The 26338-nt window shown below is 39.4% G+C and overlaps 3 protein-coding genes across 4 annotated transcripts; 2 read left to right on the forward strand and 1 right to left on the reverse strand.

Moving 5' to 3' along the window:
• The first annotated feature begins 835 nt into the window (after positions 1-835).
• LOC126622008 (thioredoxin M-type, chloroplastic-like) lies at positions 836-2345 on the forward strand. Its single transcript, XM_050290646.1, has 2 exons — positions 836-1238; positions 1943-2345. Exons 1-2 carry the CDS (start codon positions 1010-1012, stop codon positions 2260-2262), a joined length of 549 nt encoding a protein of 182 aa, XP_050146603.1. The 5' UTR covers positions 836-1009; the 3' UTR covers positions 2263-2345.
• Positions 2346-3478: 1133 nt separating this feature from the next.
• LOC126622007 (transcriptional corepressor SEUSS) lies at positions 3479-12593 on the reverse strand. Of its 2 annotated transcripts, none has more exons than XM_050290645.1 (10): positions 12128-12593; positions 10264-11740; positions 10065-10184; positions 9781-9829; positions 9404-9618; positions 9249-9317; positions 8049-8146; positions 7357-7450; positions 6696-6765; positions 3479-4759 (listed from the first exon to the last, which is right to left on the reverse strand). In XM_050290645.1, the coding sequence occupies exons 2-10, from the start codon at positions 11329-11331 to the stop codon at positions 3819-3821; spliced, it is 2724 nt and encodes a 907-aa protein (XP_050146602.1). In that variant the 5' UTR covers positions 11332-11740; positions 12128-12593; the 3' UTR covers positions 3479-3818. The 2 variants fall into 2 exon arrangements, with proteins under 2 accessions (XP_050146602.1, XP_050146601.1); XM_050290644.1 differs by having other exon boundaries at positions 10264-11809.
• An 8766-nt stretch (positions 12594-21359) lies between these two features.
• LOC126623840 (zinc finger A20 and AN1 domain-containing stress-associated protein 5-like) lies at positions 21360-22155 on the forward strand. Its single transcript, XM_050292827.1, has one exon. The coding sequence runs from the start codon at positions 21599-21601 to the stop codon at positions 21980-21982; it is 384 nt and encodes a 127-aa protein (XP_050148784.1). The 5' UTR covers positions 21360-21598; the 3' UTR covers positions 21983-22155.
• Positions 22156-26338: the final 4183 nt, after the last annotated feature.

The following is a 26338-nucleotide window of genomic DNA, read 5'->3' on the forward strand; positions in this document are numbered from 1 at the left end:
CTTAACATCTAATTAAATGGTAAAATTGTCGATGACGTTAAATTGGTGCAACCAGAAATCACGTGGTGTAAGTAATGGACAAAAGTTCATTTTACAAATTACCCCGAAATCTTGTGGTGCAAAATGCAATTTGCCCAATTTACAGGAGATATTTTTGGATGAAACCAAAGCTTTGTTCATCATGAAACGGCAGTTAGTTTTTGTTTATTGGGTTAAAATAAAAATAAAAACTAATGAAAAGAGCTTGAAAACGGACAAAATAAATGGTAAAATGAATAGTATCATGATTAATTTTTTAGTGTAAAAATATGATTTTTCGTTAAAATGAACTGTATCAGAAATTTTTCGTTAAAATTCTTTAGAATTAAATGGGCCAATCCTGCCAAAGCTGTCTGACGGATAATGACCATAGGTTTTAGGGTGGAAGATGAAGAAAAGGAGCCGCCTAATTGATGAGATATCTATGGTCCACCCACCAGTAAGGATCAGATGAATTCTAATAATTTTACTTTTGGTCCTTTATTTGGATCTTTTTTCAAGGCGATTTTTCCAATATTTGTAAAATGACCACTTGACATTTTTATTTCACTTAAAGTACAATTTTATCGTCTACTTTTATTATAATATATGAAATAATACATCACTTGACATGTTATTAATGCCAATAAAATTTCTCGCAGATTTCTTGCATTGAAATTTTCGAGTTTTGGAGATTTTTTGTAGAGGGCATAAAGTGGGGCATTTGGACGGTTCAGTACATGAAAATATTATCCACATACATCTCAGCACACTTAGCACCTTACAATCTTTGTATAATATCCACACCTCCAAAAATATTCAAAATTATATATACAAACCTTTAGCAAATAAAAAATTCTCAAAGAAACAAATTCGTAGAAATTTACAGAAAAACAAAAGCCACATTTCAGCAAGTTCCATTGTTTCACTTGTGAAATTATAGCTAGCTAGATAGCTGCCACACCAGATAAAGAAAGAAAGAGAGAAGGTAATGGCTTTGGAGAACTGCTTGCAGCTAAGCACAGTGTGCACTACAAGAGTTGGTGCTGCTGCACAATGCTACCATCCATTTTCTTCCATGGGCAAGTTTGTTGTGCCAATTTGTAATGGTTTGAAGAAATCTTCTTTGAAATTCTCCTCATCGTCTTCATCGTTTCCTCGTTCCAGCAAATCACAGAAATCCCGCTTCATTTGCAAAGCTCGTGAAGCTCTCAATGAAGGTAACTCTAACTTTATAAATATAACTTTATTACTCTTGTAATTTCTGCGTAGCTGCATATATATGGAATAAATTTAGTATTTTATATATGTATGTGTGTGTGTGTGTGTGTGTGAATATGGCGATTAGAATAACAAATAGCAACACATTTAGGATAATGGACAATTAGAGGGGTATTGAAGGCAACAACAATCATTAATCACTTAGAGCTACCCCAAGCCAACAAGGCTCTCTCCGTTTTGTGAGGGTCGGAGGGGTGGGGAACGTTTATCGTACGCAGTCTTACTCTTACTTTGCAAAGAGACTGTTTCCATGACTCGAACCCGTGACCTTTCGGTCACAAAAGAGCAACATTTCCATTACGTCAAGGTTCGCCCGCAATCATCAATCATTACAAAAAGCAATTTGTTGTACTTTATTTCTTGTAGTTGATTTGCAATGTTCGACTACACGAAATTCTTTAGTGTATAGTTCATGTGTCGACTCATCTTGGTCATTGACCAATTATTTTAATAAAGATGTATACACTCATTGCACAAGAATTTTTCATTCGCTACACATCTAGATGTTCTTAACTTAAGTTCAACTATTTGTATACAAGTCCAAACCAATCCCCAAACTAGTATTGGGAGAAAAGAAAATGCAGATTTGCCATATATAAATGGAATTAGTGAGTTGACTGAAATGTGCAAGCTTTGCATGCAGTTCAAGTGGTGAATGATTCAAGTTGGAGTAGTCTTGTGATTGCAAGTGAGAACCCAGTTCTGGTGGAGTTTTGGGCACCGTGGTGTGGACCGTGCCGGATGATTGCGCCGGTGATCGATGAACTGGCAAAAGAGTACGCCGGAAAGATATCTTGTTTCAAGCTCAACACAGATGAAAGCCCCAACACTGCCACTCAGTACGGTATAAGGAGCATACCAACTGTGCTCTTCTTCAAGAATGGGGAGAAGAAAGAGAGCGTTATTGGTGCAGTGCCAAAGTCCACATTGTCTGCAACCATTGAAAAATATGTAGATCTTTAATCAAATCATGTATATAATGATAGACTTCCATTCTTGTGCTCATGAAGCTATTCTTCTTAATCTTAACTTCTCCCTTCGAATTATTCATATAATTTCCATTTTTATTGTATGCAAGTTTTTCCCACAAATTTTCGTTGAAACTATCCCCTAGAATATTCTCTTATGTGAAAATTCTAACTTTAGATAAAATATTGCGGGTGTTGTTATTGACAATCTAAAATAGTCGACCCACTCTTTGATGAAGAAACTTAGGAGAGAAAAAAACACTTGGGAAATTATTTGCAGAATGATTTTTGAGCGTCTCAATAACAACTTCCAAGATTAAAGGTGGTTAGTAGTCTTAGTCATACTAACTACTTCCGAGTGAGAGGAATTTAGAACTTTATACATCAGGAAAAGTATGCATTACTAGATAAAGAGATAGCTAGTAGACACGTAGTTAATCAAAGTTAAAGAAGCAAAAACTGCGTAAACACTTCGAAAAACGTTAGTATTATGTTTATGTTTATTGTTATAGTACTTTTTAGATTTGGAGCTCGCTTGTTTACCATTTTGTTCTAGTTCTTATTGTCTTGGAGATAAAGAGAAAATATGTGGGTGAAATTGGTCTATACAGAATAGTTGAAGAATGATGCACAACTAATGTAGAAAATATACACAAACTGAAAACTAAACACCAAAAACGAAACTATTACTTGCATTCTGCTTTGTTTTCACTTTCACAATTTTATTTTCATTCATTCTTGCCTCTTCCTGAATTGAGATCCTCCCGGATCTTTGTGTCCGAAGCCGATAGATCCAAAGATCTAGAACACTCATTTTAAACCCTGCAGTCCTCATTAGGCTATTACACTGGCCCATCTTGCACAAACCAAGGGTCCAGATCTCTCTTCTCTTCAACAACTCGAACCTCTAAGTCCTTGAGCTCCGTACAAAGATCCGGAGAGGATGTCCTGATATTCACTGCCACCAGTACTCGTGATATTCATTGCCCTGTCGCTCAAAGCAGGTCAACGAACGAACTTACATGTAACCAAATCCAGGAAAAGCCTAAAAATACACTTTCATAGCGAAACCCCAGCTCCCATCTGAAATTTGGAGATAACCAAAAAACATGCCCAACGAATAGGTCAGAAATACAATTCTAGGATTGGATGAAAAGATCAACAGCCAAGCAGAAATCATTTGCACTCCTTGACCTCCTCTACTCATAGGATTAAAAAAAAAAAAAGGTTTTTACTACGAAAAAACCATGTGTCGTATGCTTACTATGACGATATTTCGAAACGGAAAAAAAAATGAAGTACATTCAAAACCACAAGAACATGAGCCTCATCAACCACAACCACAACCACAACCAGCCACCAAATTTCCCTCTTTTATATATAATTAACAGATTAGTACAGAGTGGGAGCGAAAGCCCCTCTCAACTATTTCATTCAATCGATGCACTGCCATCTTAGACAGACGAGGCCAGAGGCAACTCCTGCCATTTCTCACGCTGCGCAAGCACAAGCGGCTAAATCAAGAACCGGTGACATGATCGATGGAGCCTTTCATGGAGAATGTTTCCAATCAAATTGAAGATTATTAAAGCCGTTCACCGCTCCAAGCCCACTAAGTAACTGGCTCCCCATATCCTGTTGTTGATGGTGCATACTTTGTTCTCGAGCCATTCCGACCCTTCCATTCATAACAGAATTATTTCCCATTGCTGCTCTTATTCCATTCGCCATCGAAGGCTGCTGACCTAGTCCGCCACCCATACTCCCAAATCCAGCACCCCCAATTCCTGAGTTATTGTTAGTCATGCCATTCAATCCTGTGTTGTTGCTTGTTGACAAAATCCCATTCATGTTTTTCAGATCGTTGCCCAAAGAACCAGCACCAACCATACCACCTGGGCCGCTAAGCTGGTTGGACATCATCATTTCATGTAAAATTTTCTGGACAGAGCTCTGGGAATCACTTGGATCAGCCTCGCCCGAAAGGGTTGGCTGTTGCATGGATATATTTGCTGGTGAATTTGCTGCACCCATGTGATTGGCAGCTGTCATGACACCTTGAGATGTTTGAGAGGGATTATTTGATGAGGGTGTTGGTGACTGGAATGGAGAAGGGTTTGGTTGTGTTTGTGGGATTGTACTAGAAGAACCAGGAGATGGAATCTGAACAGAACTTCCTCCATATGGACTGTTTGCGTTATTCATAGAACTTTGCTGTCTGGAGTTCATAGAATTCTGATGGAGGAGCCCAACAATGGTGCTTGCAGAAGTAGATGTGGATGCTGTGTTCAGAGCATTATTTACACTAGCAACACCATTACTGGCAGCAATTTGCGTAGCGGCGGCCTGAACAGAGCTTGGATCTCCATTTGAATTCTGGGCGATCGTTTGTTGTTGCTGTTGCTGCTGCTGCATTTGCTCCTCGGACTGTTGTGCTTGACAGTGAAACCCAGTTGAAGCACTCGTCCTTCGAGGAAACTTGGCCAAGCTCTCTGAAAGAAAACAATAGCAATGAACTACTGCGACCCAATCCTATACTAGGGTGGAGCTGCTAACGTTTAATGAATTGTAAGTATTGAGCCTAGCGTAATAACTTGCAACACTATAATGAATTGTAACTACCATGTGGCCCACAATATAATTCTTTAAACTGCCATGATATCGTGCAAAGAAACAGTTTTAGGGATCAGAACACAAGTGCAATAATTTAGAGTATATAAATGTATGTCTGTAAACAAATTTATAAGGTAATTGTAAAAATCACAAATCAGATAGCAGGGGCCCTATGACAGTAGTAAGAAAAAATGAATCACCCCAATCACTATCACATCCACTATCTAGAATCTAGAGCCCAATTAAAGAACCAAGTTTACATCTCGGTCTAAATTGTTAAATGGCAAGGGACCCCCTGGATCCTGATTGAACCAATTCGGATTTTCTGCATTGACTGGAACAAGTTCAGGCTAATGTCATCTAGATTTTACAGTTGCAAGGGCACAAATATTTAGATTCAATATTCTTTAGCTTTTTCTTCATTTCCTATGTTACAATTCCAAACATTGATATGGGGTATGAAGCATTTGGGAATCTCTTCAAACAAAACTGAGAAGAAGAGTACAGGAAAAATCACTTCTATGCACGCAAAAAATGTTTCTTGTAGAAGCTTGGTGATCCAGCAGCAGCCTCATTCACTCGCACAAAGATAAACTGTCAGTCTTCTTTGTGCTCTCTAATCATTGTTGTTCACCAGGACACTCTTTCCTGAACACCCTTCCCCTATCTCGTACAGTTGCCAGCTTTTTCTAGCATAATTTCAGCAAAAAACTTTATATATTTCTTGGGTGCTTTTCTTTCCCCTTATCCGTTCTGAACCTTCTGTTATTCTTAGAAATTGTATTTCGTTTTAAGCCTCATGTCCTAAGCAGAATACAAATTTTGTGAATACCTATTACTGGAGCAAACAAGAAAGAAAAGATCACACTGCTAGTTCACTTATAACTTTTTACGTTCAGAAACTCAAGATTTTGACTTGTGGGCAGCCTGCATTGTAAATTGAAGGAAAGATAAATTCCTCTATGGTTTGAAGTCCAAGTTACGAGTAGTTTAAGACAATATCACCTCTTTAATTGGGTCAATACTTTAATTTCCAGCAAGCATCCTTCTCGCTTTCCACAAATTTCTCTCATCAAGATTCGACAATCTTATCACATTAAAATCAGTTTATGTATACTAAATCCTTGTTTCTTAAAACCCAACCCAAGTCCAAACATAAGCAGATTTCTTCCAATCTGTCTTTTACTTCTAGGCATCAGGTCATTAGTTCTCATACTCTTCTTCCATTTAGTTATGTTTACACTTCCTTTGATATCCCAAGAAATAAAAATAAACTAAGGTCTCCTTTGGTGTCTAGGATTGGGTTCGATAACCCACTATATTCAGGGTACTTTGATGGAAGAAATGAAAAACTTGTGTCCAACTTGAAGTTAGAAGACGGATTACTTTTTCATGAAACTTGGCCATTCCTGTCCCACCCAAAATGGCAGGATCAGAAGGGATGAGTTTCTCTCATGTTTAATCCCCTTAAAATGAAAAATCATTCACCTCAACCTTCAATATACCTTGAATATAATGTGTTATCCAGTCCAACCCAATCCTAGAGACCAAATGAAAGTATTAAACCTTAAGCTTTACTGCAAAGCTAAGTACCCAATCTACTCCACTGTAGGCTCATTTGTTATTCTTAAGAAATCTATACATCTTAGTTGTAAAAGTCTTAAGTTAACTCATTAAGTCTTATTAGTGACAAGTAAATTTTTCTAATTATTTATGTAGCGTTATATCTCCATAAAGTAAAGACTATAAAGAAGAATGGAGAACAGAAATTTGTATAATCATGGTAATTTAGTTAACATAGCAAAATCAACTTACCCATAGGTCCAGTCCCTGTCTCTCGGCTGTAATCAATCAAGTCTTTCATACTATTAACTACTTCTGATATCTGCATTACACCGCAAAAAATTAAATATTTAAAATAAAATAAGAAAACATCAAAATGGTCGATCAGGCTACAAGAAACCTCAATTACATGGTTCACTGAAACAGGACCCCAACTTAGGAACATAATTTGTTTGAAATCTATGATATTACACTTCATGAAGAAGAGACAAGATGTTGGTAATAAATTTTTTCTTGAAACAAAGGAATTTCTGGCACAAGCAGTCCAATTACAATTACATGGCATATCTATAGAAAAGATAGAGTGAATGAGAAAAATCATTCCAAACCTCGCCCCTCCCCCCTTTTTCCCCCCTTTTCCTCATGTGTCCATACAAACAAATGAAACTTCATTTTAGATGGACAATACATCTAACATAGGAGCAAATAATTATTTTTACAGGTTCAACTATGATCATACAATTTATATCAGGAATATGATCCCTGGGCAAATACGATGAACACCGAGTAGGTTGGTGCTAAACATTGGCTATAAAGCACAAACAAATGCTCCAGCACTATATGCAAAATACAAGGTGTATCTCAAAGCCAATGATGATACTTAAACTTTGCAGAGATAAAAATAAGAAATTACCTGAAGACACCTTACGTATCGCTTTGTATAACCTAAATCATTTACTAAAGGCACTTCCAAGGTTTTTGCCAACTGCCGCGCTGATGATACAAACCTAAACCAAAATTACACAGGAGGAATTAAACAAATATCATAAATTCTAAACCAACCATATATTTGCTTAGACATTTGAACTGAAAAAGACAAATCCACCACTGCATAGAACAAAGGTTGAAATGTAGGCGGGTGATTTCTGCACATAGGCTCACTGTATCATTAAGATCTATATGACGAAAACACAATAATTGCACAATTCCTCTGTTGTGTCTCTCCTGATACAAGTTTATTTTTTCCGGAGAAGTCCTATATGAGTAATCAAGAACATACAATTTTGTGACATTAACAAAATAAATAGATGGGGCAATGTGCAGCATTCATCTTCAAGAAAAGCATTGACTGCTGATGTCTCCACTTGAAATGTGAGACTATTCGTATGAGTAAGTGCGTGCACAGAACATGAACTGATAAATAGAGAGATACAGAGCAAAAGAAGGCATAAGGACAATCCAACATTCACTTATCACAAACAAGCCATGAACATCGATTATAGCCAAACTTCTATAAAAGAAAAACCATTTGAAAGCCCAAACCTTGTCAGGCAAAAACACCACTCAAATGTTTACAAAAATGAGACGGAGAGATTAAGAACCTACATATTACAGTTACTTTGTATCTCTGGAAGAGATATATTGGATGATGCATTTTGAGTAGCAGCCTGGTATTTTTGAGCTGCAGCACCAAGCTGACTAACCTGCATAAGGCAAGAAAACATTAGATATGCAAAGTACTATATGATTGGTAAATATACTCAAATTTGCCTCACATGCAACAGATAGGGAATGTCAAGAATTTTGCTAGTTTGGTAAAATCGAGATTAATGTCCAAAAGACATACACAATCCAGACCACTTCGACCTGAATCTCAGACGTTTATAAGTCATTTATATAACATTACTAAATATATACTTATATAGTCAACTTTTTAATCAAATTAGACTCAGACTTGAATTTGAGCCAATGTATTTTGGTATGGTCTAGAAAATTTTCAGCTCCAAAAGTCAGCAGAAGTACCATCAGTCAAGCATTCGGCAAAAGCACTATCTGTAAAGAATTTGGCATAAGCACCTACCCTTTCAGTTGCATTACACAAAATAACAAATTGACAATGGATCAACACTTAAGAGGTGCCATGGACGCTTGAACATCCAATAAATATGCAATAAAAGAACGGGATTAATAAGAAATGCATACAACTGAGAGTTACCCATATGATACTTCAAGATATAATCATTCGCCAATTCCAAATCATACAAATCCAAGAAAAGACATTAAGCCAATTCACTGTGGAACACTTGGCTGACGGTGCATCCTAAGAAATGCTCTTTACTTACAAATGCAGTTGCTCCTTGAGCAAATGGTGGAACAGTAATAAGTTTAGAATTCAATATTAGTTCTCAATATTTTCACATACAACTAAGTCCTATTTCATCCAAACAATGTACATATTCTTGCACAAAAAGAGGTTGAACAGATGAATTTGGAAGTTTTTCGATTTTCCACATGAAGAGAACAGAAACTCCCTAGTTATGAAATCATAAGGGTAATACAATCCATAAAAAATCAATGTGATTACTTAACCTTGTTCCTAGAATATAATGTCAAGCACAGGATAACCCATCACCTAATCGTGTTCAATCATTTAAGTGTCCAGTTGTCAATGACTTGACAAGGGTTCTAAATCAATCAGTAAATTATATTCTTTGTTTTGAAATATTTCTTAGAAAGGAAAAATAAGTTATATTCATAACAATAACGGAGAAAAGAACCCATCAAAAGTAGAAATTTGATAGTAACCTGAGGTATCAGTAATCTTCGAGGGATAAGCTCTTCATGGCGCCTTGCACAAAATTCCCAAGAGCATATCTGCCAAAGGAACAGGAGAGACAGTTGATAAATACCTGGTGGTGCGAGAAGGTAAAAGGTGTTATGAAAACAGTATTTTGTCCAACCTTCAGATCTGGAGAGAAAACTATCCGAAGTTGGCCATCCCGAACAACACGAAGTTGCTCAAAAACACTTTCTTGTATTGCTTTAGCATAGTCCAACACAATCTGGCCAGATGAATTATGATACTCGCGCGGCATATCAACATAAAGAAGCTCCTCCAATGTACCACTTTCATACTTGATTTTAAAAAGCCGGGGAAGAACCTCAACGGTCGCTTCTGAAAATTTGATCAGAATAGCTCAGATACCAGTTGTAAATTGAGAAGAACATGAACAAAGCACCTACATAGAGCATTAAAAGTAACACTGGTGTCTATCCAACCAAGATATGACATTGATAGGCACAAAAGATAGTACTTAAAAGAGATTGCATAACGTACCAAAGCCACGCCCAGGCTTGCGATTGCATATTTCACAGTGCCATACATCCTGCACAATATGGCAAATATTCTCATGAATGTCAAATAGCTCAAGATTCATATAACACCAACCGAAAGTGTATTTTGAATAATGTAACAGCTACTATGACATTGAGGACACTCCTCAAAATGAGATGTGGATACTAATATCCATGATGCATGTATTTTGCAATTAACCTCATTTTACTAGTACAGATACCAAACATAGATGGGGTTCACCAGATTACTATATCCTAGATACAGACCTGAGGAAAAACGCCAGTTGTTTGTCGGCCAGTTCCATACATAGAAACGCACCACTTCTTCTTCGCATGGGGTACAAAATATTCAGCAACAAATTTTCTCCAGAATTCAATGTTGTTGTCCTATATAAAAGGCAGGCATCATCACTAACTATAACAATCATCCAAAAAGACCAACAAATTAGGCATGCGGATATCTTACTTCAGGCCTGTGCTGTTGCTGATACATATAATGTGTCAAACGCCGAGCACACATTCCAGGCTCATATACTGGTTTTGCAGGAGATCTCATAGGCAGATTCTGCTGCGGGAACTGCTGCTGTAACTGGGGGCGTTGTTGAGGCATTGCTTTCAAGAATTGCTGCTGCTGGTGTTGTTGCTGTTGCTGGTGTTGTTGCTGTTGTAACTGCAATAATCTCTGCTGATGCATGATGTTCATCTGGGCAGCAGCATTCTGAGAAGGCTGCCTTGACATGTGGAGGAGCTGTTGTTGCTGTTGTTGCTGCTGTTGATGCAAAAACAATGACTGATCAGATTGCTGCGGTTCCAATTTTACAGGTGGCAAGCTTCTCATAGTTTGAAGTTGTTGGGGTTCCATTTTCACTGGACCAAGACTCAAAGACTGCACCTGCTGCTGTTGCTGCTGCTGTCCATGTTGATCATTTGTCAATTGGGGCTCTAACTTTACCGGCCCAACACGAGCTAAGCCTCCTCGAATAGCCTGAAATTGATGCTGCTGCTGCTGCGTATTGTGAGGGGCAGAGAACTGTTGCATTGGCTGCTGACCATGCTGGAAATGCTGTGTTTCAAGTTGCTGCTGCTGTTGTTCCGTCAACAGTTGGTTACCAGAAGGGTTTGAAAATTGTTGCCCTTGCCCTTGCCCTTGCCCTTGACCATGACCATGACCAGACGTACCGGGATTAGCCATGTTTGATGCACCGTATGACAAAGAAGGTGCATTGAAACCCATTCCATTGCCAACACCAGAAAGTGGATCAGATTCAGCACCAGTATCCATACCTCCACGTTGGTTGCTACCAGGACCAGAAAACCCTGGATTCGAAATTCCATTTCCATACGACTGATTAAGGAGAGAAGACACATTGGCTACATTGCCAAGCATATTACCGTATTGAGTTCGTGGTGAGGCAAGCGAGGGAAAAGCCGACTGGGAACCTTGACCTCCCAACATTCCAGAATTTGAACGCAAAAGTGAAGGCGAAACAGACTGGGCACCACCAATTGGAGTGGGCGGCCCCGAAGGCACCATATTTCCAAAATCACAAACTAGAAATACTTGGTGAAAGTACTAAATCTATCTAAAGCAATGTGAATTCCACAAGCCTAGATTACATAACAAGATGCAAAAACTCGGGTATGGAGCTCAACTCTGAAAGCATCGTGCCCCTACATCCAAGGCCATAGGCTTTATTGTGCACCAACAGAAAAGGCTAAGCATTGTGTCTTGGGCACGTCGTGCTCAGTTTTACCAAACACGGGCCAAATAAAAAAGAAACCAATTACCAATAAACAGGCTGTAATTCTGAACATTCTACAATCTCACTATCTTCACCAAGAAAGCAGTCTCCGACCGGCTTCCACATGAATCTTTGTTTATTACACGAACTTTCAGATCCACCATAACCTCAGCCCTCGTAATAACAAACAAATCAAACTCTCTGCCAAAACCAGACTAGAAATCTCAAAATTTGTCACTCTATCAACCAAAACCACCGCCAATCAAAAGCCTGAAATGAACCAAATCACCAAAATTCACGAATTGAAAAAATCCCACAAAATGAACAAAATTTGAACACAACCCAATTAAGATTATTCCCACAAGTTAAACCCAAATTCCACACCCAAAACCCCAAAACTAATCTCAAGATTTCCAAAGTTTGCAAAACTAAACCAGTAATAGTAATGAAAATGCCAAAACGGTAGGCTAAAACAGCATCGATCGGACCCAAAGCCCCCAAATCCACCACTAGTGAATGAAAATCAGAAAATAAACAAACAAAAATACACACACAAGAAATAGTAGAGAAATAGTAGATTGTACTCACCAGTAGAACTTCGAACGGTAAGACAGAAGGAAAGAGAGAGACTTCCCAAAAACCCACAGAGATTCTAATACATAAAACCCGGAATTTTGATTATTCACTGAGTTCGGCTTCAATTTTATTTGAATTGAGTGGGGATTCTGTTCCCCTTTTTAGGGTTCCGTTTTCTCCCAGTCGGGTCTGTGTGTTGGCTGCTCTGAGCACAAGTCCTGTCTTCTTCGGTGGTTTTAGCTTTACAGGGAGATTAGAGGGTTGTAGAGAGAGAAAGAGTTCGTAGAGAGAGAAACAGAAGGGGGAGAGAGAGCCTGTGTGTCCTTGCGGACGTCAAAATTGTATTCGATTCGATTGAATTTTCTTCATTCTTTACCTTTTTCTCTTTGTTCTTCTTTCTTCTTTTCTCTTTCTTTTTCTCTCTCTTCTGAAACCAAGTCAAATGCTATTCTACCACTCTCCTCTCCTCTCCTCTCCAACTTTCTTACGTTATGCCATGCCTATTTATATATATACACAGACATACATGCATGTATCATGCCATACCATCCCACTATGATCATCATCATCATTGTCATGATCCACTACATCTATTTAATTATTAAATGGCACTCTTTGCTGCCTTATTTACGAAGTTGCCAAATTCTAAATGTTTAATAAAATTAGGGTTTTATCACAAATTAACTTAGCTCCTTATTTTGGTCATTCAAATTCATAATTGGTCAATTTCGTCTTGAGATTCGATGTAGCACATTAATTTGGTCATTCTGTTAAGATGCCGACATTATTGTATTGATGTCCTGACATGGCAAGCATAGGACCCACAAGTCCAATAAGATATTGTCGCATTTATTATAACACAAAATAAATTTATAAAAAGTGTTTAAATTTTTCAAAACTACCAATAACAATTTAATTTTTTTAAGGATAATACTAGGAAGATCAAAATTTTAAACCAAATTTTGCAAACCTAATGTGTCACCAATAGGAAATAAGCACGTTAATCAACGCTTAAGTCATAATCCACATTATTTGATTTACAAAATTTGGTTTAGAGATTATCTTTCTTTTAAATAATAATAATATGGTGCTTCCGTGCACCAACCCTATGCTCCTCCTCCTTGTCCCAATATTCACCTTTGGAACCTTCCTCTTCTTACATGGAGTGGAAGCGGTGCCGAAAGGTAGGGCTTGCGGGGGTCACCGACCATTCAAAACTCGTGAAACAAGCATGTAAATGTTTTCGGGGACCCTCCGAATGTTTAATGTAATGCATGTTAGCATATCTCAGTAGCACTTAGCAGGTTGCGTCGACAACACTTGACAAATGTTATCGATATCACTCATCATATTGCTTCAGCAAATGTCGATGTGACACACCCCAACCTGGAATGTCTATTAGGACTCCGAATCGAGCTGCGATGGCCGACACCTGGAAGGTGACGAAGCCATAAAGTGTGATGATGTGGAAAAATGTGAATAAATTTAAACATAAGAGTGCGCTAGTGAGCGGGAAGAAACCCATTTCACGTGCGATACAGAGTGTTTGTACCATATTTGACCAATCCCGAAACTACTGAGCACCGGTCAACGTTATACCGTCAAGGACCCAGAAGAGTTTCCTTCCAACCAGGAGGTCAATCACAGCGCGACACGTGTCGACATCAGAAGCCAATCATAGCACGATACGTGTCAACATCAGAAGCCAATCACAACACGACACGTGTCAATGTCAGAATGAAACTAGAAACTCTTTTCTATAAATAGAGATCATTCTCCCACAATATTTCCTAATGTCATTTGTACTAAATCATTCACTAGTACTTACAAAAGGAGAGCTTGAACCTATGTACTTGTGTAAACCCTTTACAATTAATGAGAACTCCTCTACTCCGTGGACGTAGCCAATCTGGATGAACCACATACATCTTATGTTTGCTTCCCTATCTCTATCCATTTGCATACTTATCTACACTAGTGATCGGAACAATCTAGCGAAGGTCACAAACTTAACACTTTCTGTTGTACTAAAGTCCCCGCTGATTTTGTGCATCAACATTTGGCGCCATCTGTGGGAATAACATTTATTCCTACTCTCTTCAGCTTTGCCAAGCTGGTTTCCACTATTCGTACATTCTCTTTTGACCAGGCATCCCTCTCCAACATGGGGAGCAAAGGAAGCCACAGCACACAAATGACACCTCTCTTGCACCTCTCTTGCACCTAGTGCAAAACAACAAAAGAAGGAATGAAAGAGCGTTGCTCTTCAAGCTAAAGTCGACGAGCTAGAAGCTCAGAACAACAAGATAGCAATGAAGAATAAGATCCTCCAGGAGCAGTATGAGAAGCTCTTTGAGACGCTCCACGAAACTAGGCGTACTTGCCCATGTGGACATCAACCATCATCTGGGTGCCCCCCATCACGGAGGGTCACTTCCCTTCGACATGGGTATCCCTGATGAGGAGCGAGCTAATCATCAAAACATTGATCAACATGAGACTTCTCTCAACCCAGATGCTTCGACCCGAAGTAGAAGAAGTGGAGGAAGACACCTTCTTGTAGAAGGGTTGGAAGGATCGAAATCTGTTTATCGTGACTGCCGAGGGTTTCTGAAAAACTCGGTCCCCTACCACGACCCAGGCCAACTGCCAATCTAGAGAAGGAACGACAGGTCCCAGAGGAACATGAAGGTACGAGGGACTTTGAGGTATTCCGACAGACTCGCCCTAGAAGTCAGTACGGCGAGTCCAAAAAAAAACCACACGCCCTTGCTCAAACTTTCCTACTTCCAAGAGACGATGGAGACTTACGAAAGAAAATTCCAGTGGTACATAACTCCACTCAGGACCCCCTTGTCCTACAGCTCGTTGAGGAAGTAAACAAGTTGAAGGCCGAACGTCAGGCCGAGATACCTGACTGGAACCAACCTAGGCTTTGCCCTCTCACAAAAAGGATCATCGACACCCCATTCGAGCGAAGACAAAACAAAAGCTTGGTTTACAACTCTATATTGGAAGGGAAGACCCAATTGAACACCTTAACCTCTTTGAGTCCACCATGGTATATCGGATGCACACCGACGAATAGCAATGTCTTCTCTTCCCCTCCACCGTCTCTAGCGGAGTTCTAAACTGGTATTGCCATCTTCCACCTGAGACAGTAGACTCATTTGAGGAATTAAGGAAACTATTTGTCTCTCAACACATCTTCAAGACCGATCACTTGCATTCTACAGATGACTTGTACACTATTCACCAACAAGAGCTTCATCAATGGAGGGCAACCATAATTTTCAAAAGCTTCACACACTCTTGATCAAGACAGTGTGAAGCAAAACCAATTTATGGTGCCAATAAAAGCTTCATCAATGGAAGGCAACTACAATTCTCAAACCATCGAAGCAAATTCAAGACTGTTCGAAGCAAATTCAATTTGTATGGTTCATCCAAAACTTCGACTACTACAAGGTGTGGCTTGCATCACAATCTCTTGCTCAACAGTGTGGAAGAAAAATTTGTATATGTTGTCTCTCCCACATTTTCAAATTTCTAGTTTCCAAAAAAAAAAAAAAGAATTGGGAAATTCAACAAAGCTTCATCAATGGAGGACAACTACAAATTCTCAAAAACTTCACATTATCTTGATCAAGATAGTGTGAAGCAAAATCAATTCATGGTACCCAACAAAAGCTTCAACTCCAAAGCTTCACCAACAAAAGCTTCATCAATGGAGGACAACTACAAATTCTCAAAAGCTTCACATTATCTTGATTAAGATAATGTGAAGCAAAATCAATTCATGGTACCCAACAAAAGCTTCAACTCCAAAGCTTCAACTCCAAAACCTCAACCTACATGCTTCACTCACAAAGCTTCAACATACAAGCTTCAACAAAAGGAAAAATTCAAAGAACTTAGTGAAGAATGCCTTGGTGTATTTAACACAATACGTTGAAATGAAGCAAAGCTTGTTTATTGATATCTCCGATAAGTTACAAATATGTACATATACATGAATAAAAATAAACAAACAAGAGGGAGCCTTCACAAATGTTGCTCAAGAGAAGTCTCAACAGTCGGCAGAGCCCCAGAAAGAGGAGGCACCAGAGGATGATTATTCGGAGCCTCAGTACTAGGCAGAACCCCAGAAGGAGGAGACACCGAAGGTTGATCATTTGGAGATTCATTACGCTGTACAGCCCCAGAAGACGAAGGCAATAAATGCCTTTGGAACAAACCCACAAACCTCTGATGATCAAGTAAAATCTGACCATCAGATTCCTGCAGCTGGTCGAGCTTCCTCTTCATGTTTGTAGTATAGTCATGTGTGAGTCTGTGCAACTGTTTATTCTCATGCTTGAGCCCTCTGATATCCTATTTTAGACTTATCACTTCAGCCGCCAATGATTCAATTTGGCGGGTTCAAGCAAATAGGCGTTGGGCCATATTAGACACAGAACCTACACACTGAACACTGAGAGCCAGAGAATCCTTAACAGCCAACTCATCAGACCATTTGGAAAGTAGTCTATTATCTTTGGGAGTGAGAAGGTTCCTGGCCACCACCGCAGCGGTCATATCATTCTTCATTACAGAGTCTCCAACGGTAAGAGGACCAATAGGGGATAAGAAAAATGGGCGACATATGTTGTCTTGAGAAGGCATGGCTGCCTCTTCACCAAAGTTCAAGTCAAAACGACGGTCGGATGGGCCAGACATTCTCAGAAATGATGAAAGAGAAATGAGGTGCAATAAATCTCTGAAGTAAGGGGAAAATTCCTACAAGCAATAACTCTCTGAATGTACTTCTTGCACACAATTGGTGCCCTTATAAAAGAAAGGGCAACATGGCCTTTGGTTCAAAAATCGAAGAGGCACCACTCTCAGGATTCCAAAAATGCACCACTTTCCACGCGCAACATCAGCTCCTCGAGTACCACAGATAACTTTAACAAAGATCTCTGACAAAGTTTAGACACATAAATTTTGAAGGTCCAGCTACCCTATTATTACCCACAAAGGTAAAGGAACAGCACAACTGCTTGATAACTAGAAAGTCCCAATGTGTGTTAACCTCTGTGCTCCATGGCAAGGCAGACTGGCAAAAATACCCAACCTTTACTCACATTCGAGAAAACACTCCCAACAAGATTGCTTTCTCAAAAATCGAAGACACGCTGCTCTTCGAATCTCGAGAGCCAGACTCCCAACAGGATTACTTTCTCAAAATCGAAGAGACACTGCTATCCGAATCTCAAGAGTTAGACTCCCAACAGGATTGTTTTCTCAAAAATCGAAGAGGCACCGCTCTCCGAATCTCAAGAGCCAGACTCCCAACAGGATTACGTGCTCAAAAATCGAAGAGGCACCGCCATCCGAATTCCAAGAGCCAGACTCCCAACATGATTACTTTCTCAAAAATCGAAGAGACACTGCTATCCGAATCTCAAGAGTCAGACTCACAACAAGATTGCTTTCTTAAAAATCGAAGAGGCACCGTTCTCTGAATCTTAAGAGCCAGATCCCCGACAGAATTGCTTGTTCGAAAACCGAAGAGGCACCGCTCTTCGAACTTCAAGAGCCAGATTTCCTTGGATAAAGCTTGTCTGCAATTTTCACACGCAACATCAACTTTCCAGATACCACAGACCACTTTTTCAAAGTGCTCTGACAAAGTTAAAACATGTGAAGTTTGCAACTCCCATTACACTGCTATGACCAAGAAGGGTAAAAGAATAGCACTACTACTTGTTTTTAGGGAGACTCCTATATATGTTGACCTTCATCCTCCACAGTCAGGCAGACCTGCAAATAAAAAAACAATGCTCAACTTTTCTTTACATCCAAGAGGGCACTCTCAGCAGAGTCTCTCGAAATACTCAGCTTATTTTCCTCCCGATAATACCTCTGCAAACAAGCCACACCAGAACTAAAGTATCTCATATCATCAGGTTTACAAGCAAGAGTATCCCATATCATGTTTTTTCCCTGTCTTTTCCTTTGGCCTTATTTTTACCTGCAAGACAAGGAGAAAGAGAGCAAACAGTCAACACTTGGAAGCAAGCTTCCAGTCAGGAACTAACTGCTCGGAACCCCTTGCCTGATTACTTACCTGGCATTGCTCTCGAGTACTCATCTTCAACATCTTATGCTTCCAGAGAAGATACCACATTTGCCTGAGGAATAGATAAGGCAAGTGAGAAGGATACAAGGAAGCATGTGAAGACAAGCGTAACAGAACGCATATCGATACATCCACTACTTTGTCAACAGAAAAAGTATCCCATATCATCAGGGTCGAATGTACTCTAGATTTGATGGACTTGTTTTGACCCTCAAATTCTTGAGTCGGCCTTCTACTCTAGAGGAAGCCAGAAAACCCTCCAGCCCAGTTCAAGAATAAGCAAGTGGAAAGTTACTTCTTCAAAAACAAAAGTATCTCATATCATCTCTTCTCCATTTGCTTCTCTTTATCCTTGTTGTTGTTTACGACACAAGGAGAAAGAGAACAATCAACCGGAAGCCGAAGTCACACCTCCGATCCATGTTGCTTGCTTAGAAGTCTGATTGTTTACCTTGTCTGTTACCTTTTTCGGCAAATCTCCTAGCTCAGCGACTTGGGTGACTCCTACTATAGGGTTTGTATTGCACTTGACCAAGCCCGAAACTACAAGTAAGCTTCAAGTGAAATTGATACATTAACTTGTGCATCTCCACCGGTTAAAGATACCACTCCTGGATGGAGGAAGAGTACTTCCAAAGAAAATGCCATATCTACCTATGAGACAGATAAGACAAGTGAATACGATACCACACTTCGGTACTTAGAAGTTTCATGATTACTCAACGGCTTGGATCTTGCAAGTCCCCAACCGAGGAGCTTCCCTCACTCGGGAACTTAGGGGAGCACTGTTTGTACCATACTTGACCAATCCCGAAACTACTGAGCACCGGTTAACGTTATACTGTCAAGGACCCAGAAGAGTTTCCCTCCAACCAGAAGGCCAATCACAGCGCAACACGTGTCGACATCAAAAGCCAATCATAGCGCGACACGTGTCAACATCAGAAGCTAATCATAACACGACACGTGTCAATGTCAGAAGGAAACTAGAAACTCTCTTCTATAAATAGAGATCATTCTCCCACAATATTTTCTAATGTCATTTGTACTAAATCATTCACTAGTACTCACAAAATGAGAGCTTGAACCTATGTACTTGTGTAAACCCTTCACAATTAATGAGAACTCTTCTACTCCATGGACGTAGCCAATTTGGGTGAACCACGTACATCTTGTGTTTGCTTCCCTGTCTTTATCCATTTGCATACTTATCCACACTAGTGATCGGAGCAATCTAGCGAAGGTCACAAACTTAACACTTTCTGTTGTACCAAAGTTCCCGCTAATTTTGTGCATCAACACAGAGCATAGGTATAGTATAGTAAGGTGAGATAATGATTATACCATCATAAAAGACATCGATGCTGAAAAGTGCCACGAATCTTCATCGATACGGAACTCTGCTGCTAAAACCTGGAAGGATACAAAAACAGAAAACGTGAATGAATGAAACAAAACTCTTCAAACCAATGCATAAAATATCGATGATATTGAAAATATCGGTAGTCCAAAAACACCGAAATTTTGATGGAAATATCAGGATATTATCGATATCGATAAAATTGAATAAAAACCACGAAAATTGTAAGAAAAACTTGGAAATTTTTATTGAAACTTTGCAGGATGTTTATTTAGTTAATTATCTATTAGTTTATCACAAAAAATTGGAAGGAAATGCATTGCATGATGGATTTAACTTGTCACATCCCGGCTCGGGGCGGACCACTTCCCGGGCCCGCTCCACCACCGTAGCACGATATTGTCCGCTTTGAGCCCTGACCATGCCCTCACGGTTTTGTTTCTGGAAACTCACGAGCAACTTCCCAGTGGGTCACCCATCATGGGAGTGCTCTAGCCCCCTTCTCGCTTAACTTCGGAGTTCCGACAGAACCCGAAGCCAGTGAGCTCCCAAAAGGCCTCGTGCTAGGTAGGGATGGGAATATACATTTAAGGATCGCTCCCCTGGGCGATATGGGATGTTACAATCCACCCCCCTTAGAGGCCCGACGTCCTCGTCGGCACACTTCCGGCCAGGGATTGGCTCTGATACCAATCTGACACACCCCGATCCTAGAATCAAGGCGTGTTGGCCGTCACGTGAGCGTGACGTAGCCAAAAGTGCGGCACTACACTGCATATAAGTCGGAAGTACCTGAAGTAGTCTGTACGACATGAATGGTGTAGTGCCGCACTTTTGGCTACGTCACGCTCACGTGACGGCCAACACGCCTTGATTCTAGGATGTCACATCCCGGCCTGGGGCGGACCACTTCCCGGGCCCGCTCCACCACCGTAGCACGATATTGTCCGCTTTGGGCCCCGACCATGCCCTCACGGTTTTATTTCTGGGAACTCACAAGCAACTTCCCAGTGGGTCACCCATCCTAGGAGTGCTTTGGCCCCCTTCTCGCTTAATTTTGGAGTTCATACGGAACCCGAAGCCAATGAGCTCCCAAAAGGCCTCGTGCTAGGTAGGGATGGGAATATACATTTAAGGATCGCTCCCCTAGGCGATGTGGGATGTTACATAACTGATTTAAGTTCATTATATAGCGAGCTGTCAAACATTGTGAGTATAGAAAATATGTAGTAATTAATGAAAGAAGTTTAAACACACCATAATCATTTATATATAATGAATTAGTACAATATTTTACACTTTATACATTGCATGGTAAGATACATGAGTGACTTAGTACCACATAGAGTTTCTATGAGGTTCAAAATTTTCACTATCTTCATCATCTCTATGTGTAGAGTAAGTGTATTGTGAAGTTGTTGAAGGAGTAAAATGGGATGGGTTCAAATCCCCTTGATGTTTTTTTAAATATAGAAATTTATCTTAGATAATAAATATTAGCTTGCAAGCCTTGTAGACATCTTAATGACCATATAAATATTACAGGCTGAATATGTAATCACAAACACATATGTAGCGATCTTATATATTAAAAAATAAAAAAATTAAGAAAAATTAATTATTCCTTTTTTCACTTTAATTTGTTTAAGCAAAAAAGGTAATAATCAAAGAAAAGCACGAAGGGCATTGCGGTAAAACTAAATGGCAAAATTGTTTTATACGCGTCTCTCTGAGGCCCATCTTTCATCGCCATTACCGACCTTTCCGTCCTTCATAATATCCCCCTCCCCATTTCTCTTTCCCTATCGCTCGTCCAAGCCTCTCCTCTCCACTCTCTCTCTCTAAAACCACAATTTTTTCTTCCTTTCTCTCTCTAGAAAAACCACACCCTCCATTTTTCTTTCTTTCCATCTATCTATATCTTTGAAAAAAAAAACAGAAGAAAAAAAAAGGGAGGAAGAGAGAGATCAATCGATCGATTAGAATTTGAGTGAAAAAAATGACACAGAGAGCCGAGAAGGAAGAAACGGAGTTCAAGGTCCTCGAAACTCTAACGCACTGCGTCAACAACTACGACGTCACCGGTAATCCCTCCACCAACAACATGTGCCAGAAGTGCTTCAATGCCGCCACCACCTCATCGTCTTCTTCGTCCGTCACGATTTTGAAGTTTTCTGCGGAGAAAAGTCCGAGATCTACCTCATCCTTCAGCTTTGAGGCCCCGGCCGAGACCTTCAAGAAGACGAAGGCATCGGAGATCGCAAGATCGGATGAATCGCCAAATAGGTGCGTGGTCAATCAGTGCTTCGAATGCCGGAGAAAGGTCGGGTTGACCGGATTCCGGTTTTATCTCGCGATATTATCAATATTATCGATAATATAGTGATATATTTCCCAAATAATGCATTAAAATACTGAAAATATTGTATCTAATATTATCGCAATAATATCGACAAAAATATCGATATATTGATGATAATTAAGTGGATATGTGTGAAAATATAGTCCTCTAAAAAAACCGATATTATTGGCAAAATATCACCGATAATATTGATATTTTGGTCATTGCTTCAAACCAATACCAACTACCAAAGATAGTAGCCCCTCGCCGTAATACCTGTTTAATTTTCCAGAAAAATAACAGGCGTGACTATAAATCAAAACCATAACCAAAATAATAGTCTTACGGTTATGCTACGTCAAATATCTTAACAAGAATGAGTAACCCAGGTGAAATGAACCAATAAGAAATGGCATGTTAACCGGATCCACCCATCATGTACGGTTGTATAAATATCTCATCCCATATATACTAGCATCTCATCACATATATCATCATAAATAAATATATATAGCATCTCGTCATATATCATCACATATAAGCTAGCATCTCATCATAAATATATGCTAGCATCTCATCATATATCATCACATATATGCTAGCATCTTATCACATATCTCATCACAAATATATGCTAGCTTCTCATCACATATCTCATCATAAATATATGCTAGCATCTCATCACATATCTCATCATAAATATATACTAACTCATAAGTTGGAGTCACCTATAGTGACCTGTACGACATATTCATATCTCATCGCATATGCAAATAATAAGTCAGCTGGATCCACCTTTTGTGGCCTGTATGGCTAAGTCTATAGCTCATATCTCAATCTGGTCGGAGTCACCTCTAGTGACCTATACGGCACTACGCCTGCACATGATTTGGAACCACCTATAGTGGTTTGTACGACATGATTGGGTGTAAATGAATACACTCAAGTGCTACGATCAGGTGAAGAGTCACCTAAGAGTCGAAACCACCTATAGTGGTATGTACGACATGCATGTGCACCTACCTTGAATTCAAGGTGAGCGTATGGTGCGGGAGGTGAACATTACGTGAAGGACTGTGCCCTGGCCATGGGTGAGAGCACTAACACCGAGGTGCAGGTTTATGAGCTTTAAATGCATCTAATACCACATGTACGACTCATAAGCAACCTGTATGACAATGTCGGAGTTGCCTACTATTGCAACTTGTACGACCGTGTCGGAGTTACTTAAAACATAGATGTAGTCATACCATAATCCCATGAGTTCAACTAATGCCGTATACTTACCTGAACTTACCTGAACTTACCTGTGTGTCCTGCGTTCATTCTTGCACTCCAGAGCGTTCACAATAATTATGTGCAAGGAATATACATATGGATATACTAGGATGTAAATCTGAATTTCAACCATATCATAATATTTCCAGATATATAAACATATAAACAAATGGCCTAAAATGCAATAACTATAACGCCCCACTCTCGAACCATTTACTTTTGGGAATAATTATCAGCAACAAGCCCAGCAAAACACTAGTTAACTTAATTATCACTACTTACAATTCTTTACTTCAATCACTAAATTTCTTACATATCGATTTATGATCAACATTTAACCATCAAATTCATAAGGTTAAACCTCGCTCTTTCCACCAACCTTCTTCACATTGTTCAATTCCCCAAACAAGGCTGTTATCTCAATTATTTAGTCTCATTTATTGTATGGCTGCATCTAACGTCTCGTTAGACTGTCTACGTACCCTAAACAGGGATCAAGCCATTCGTAGTTCACAATAATTATTGTAGGTACATACATAAATCACTTTAGAAACGTTTGTGGAACTATCAATTATATACATATGATAAGGGGAAAATATCCAATACCTGGAGTCCACGCTATGATTCTCTAGCACGCACATCAAGGCGTTCCGAACGATTAGCGCATGTGGCCAATTATAGAATCATATCTCAGAACTCTTATCAATAGAATACATAATTCACATAAAGTACATTCTCAAGGACATTCTAAAATAGTTTGAGACCCATTGACCATAAGTCAACTGTCGATCGAAGATCGACGGTTGGGTCCACAACACTGCAAAACTCGATCCGGAAGATTCGCATCTCAAATTTATAATCCGCAATCTCTAAAGATTCACATTGTGCTTCTAAAATAACATACTAAAATTTTATTACGATCCAACGATCGGATCTCCGCAAATTGCCCAAAACCAAGTGGCGGTTAACATTTATTTTATAAACTTATAAATCCAATTCGGGAAGATCCGTATGCCGGATTCCCGATCCGTACGTTTCTATGGTCCTCAAATATTACATACTATAATAATCAAATATTACATACTATAATAATCAAGTTTGATTACGATCCAACAGTCGGAATGTCGATTACTATTATAATCAAGTGGTGGACCTTAATGGAACTTTGCCGAATTCTGCATATTTTGCAGATTTCCTGGGCAATCTTTGGAACTCCATATCTCACTTGTTTCTCAACCAAATTCAACCCATAATATACCAAATCGAAGCTAGAGAAATGTAGAACAAAATTATACCAGCTTGGAGTCCAAATGGTAGCCGGAGGTAGCTGGAAAATGGTCTGAAAGACGGCTGTTCGCGGGGAAACTGGTAACTCACCAGAATTTCTGGGCAACATTTCAACGTCCATAACTTTGTTACTACTTAACGAAAACAAGTGATTCAAAAACGAAAATCATAGTTATCGACGAGACGAAGAGATTGGTATCTTACAAGATGGCTATCTCGCCGTGATTTGGCCGAAAAATGCCTCGAAAGTGGCGGAGGTCGCCGGAAACAGGGCAAACTTTAAATCGTTATAACTTTCTCATTTCTCTACCAAATCACACGATCCAAACATGAAAATTCATCTACACAATAGGAGGAATCGATTTATACCTGTGGCCAAGTCCAATCTAGCTAGGAAAGGCTCCAATTTCACTCAAACCCTCCGGAAACCCTATAAAGGGTGTGCTTCGATTCTTCCTCATCGACGTTCCGCCGCCCCTAAAACCTATTGGGCTTTGTTCAGGAGTTCAAGGGAAGTCTATTGGTAGTGATAATTGAATGAAATTGTTTCAGGTTTGGTGGATCTCGAGTAATTGGTGGATCTCGAGTAACCTTTCCCACGGCACCCATGGTGGTTTTTTCCACCAAACCTCAACCAAATTCCTTCTAATTTTGGGTGGAAATGGAAGAGGGGAGGTTATGAAAGAGGTTACAGGTAATGGATGAGTGAATTTCGCCTGAAAATATGGTGGAAGTGGCCAGAATTTCACACCGGTTCGAAACCGGGTCTTATCGTGGGTGTCCTCCACGGGAAGAGAACGCTGGGAGCTTCTTTGTTATTGGTCCAATGCCTAATTGGCCCACCAACAACAAAAATTTGATTGATTTCCATTCCCACATGGTGGGAGCTCTAATTAATTTAAAAATTCTATAGTTTAGTAAAACGACTTCAAATGCTCGTAACTATACTGTTATAATCCGGACTCGCAACCGGCTTTCGCCTATGCATTCGTACTAACAAGTATTACACAATTACGCCAAAAGAATAAGTCATATGTTCCTCAAGACGATGGTCAACAGAAGTCAACACCCTTGCCTCTAAGGGCATTTTCGTAAAATCATGCTTTTAAAATTTATAAAATTGTAAAATTAGGGTTGGGTTGTCACAATCTACCCCCCTTAAGAAAATTTCGTCCCCAAAATTTAAAATGATTTGTGACACAAAACTCAAGGTTAAGGAAGCAATAAATATATGTGCGAATGCTCCGTTGAAGAAATATGTAACAACATAATGTTTAGAGTAGTTGTATTGATACTTAAAACTGAAAATAGCATTTTCAATTACGCAATCGAAAGTTGCGAACTCCAAAAGTAAGTACATAATATCCTTGGGTAACAACAACAATAGGATAACATTCCTATAATGTGAACTCTCACAATTGAACACTTGTTCGTAACACTCTTTAGTCAAGTAAGCGTTAAGCAAAGAATCTCTATTCCAAGTTTCTATAGTGTCACAACAAAGACCAACGATTTTTATAACCGTAGTTACAAGCATTTCTAGTGAAGATAAGTATCAACTACAATCATGCACAATTATAAGACAAATAAACGTAATACACCAAGAAAGTTCGGATTTTCCGTTCAGACTGGTTGTTAGTCTGAGGGGGATACATAGCCAACAACAACTTACTACACGTGGCCTTCAAGAAGGCTTCCCAAACACTTGGAAATAAAACATGCATCGTGATAAGATACAATAGTGACATACTTGTCATGCAGTCGAGCTAGCATAGTTTGATAAAATTTGATAAACTATATGACATGAAAGTTAAGAATTGGATTATTATTTAA

This window comes from Malus sylvestris, chromosome 5, assembly GCF_916048215.2.
Source record: "Malus sylvestris chromosome 5, drMalSylv7.2, whole genome shotgun sequence".
NCBI lineage: Eukaryota > Viridiplantae > Streptophyta > Magnoliopsida > Rosales > Rosaceae > Malus > Malus sylvestris.

What these genes read in the sequence shown, in the direction of transcription:
- LOC126622008 (XM_050290646.1), top strand. Translation starts at nt 1,010, where the DNA reads ATGGCTTTGGAGAACTGCTTGCAGCTAAGCACAGTGTGCACTACAAGA. An exon ending in TCGTGAAGCTCTCAATGAAG is followed by an intron (nt 1,239 to 1,942) that starts GTAACTCTAACT and finishes CTTTGCATGCAG; the next exon opens with TTCAAGTGGTGAATGATTCA.
- LOC126622007 (XM_050290645.1), bottom strand. Translation starts at nt 11,331, where the DNA reads ATGGTGCCTTCGGGGCCGCCCACTCCAATTGGTGGTGCCCAGTCTGTT. An exon ending in TTTTCTCTCCAGATCTGAAG is followed by an intron (nt 9,318 to 9,403) that starts GTTGGACAAAAT and finishes TTCCTTTGGCAG; the next exon opens with ATATGCTCTTGGGAATTTTG. An exon ending in GAAGATTACTGATACCTCAG is followed by an intron (nt 8,147 to 9,248) that starts GTTACTATCAAA and finishes TGCCTTATGCAG; the next exon opens with GTTAGTCAGCTTGGTGCTGC.
- LOC126623840 (XM_050292827.1), top strand. Translation starts at nt 21,599, where the DNA reads ATGACACAGAGAGCCGAGAAGGAAGAAACGGAGTTCAAGGTCCTCGAA.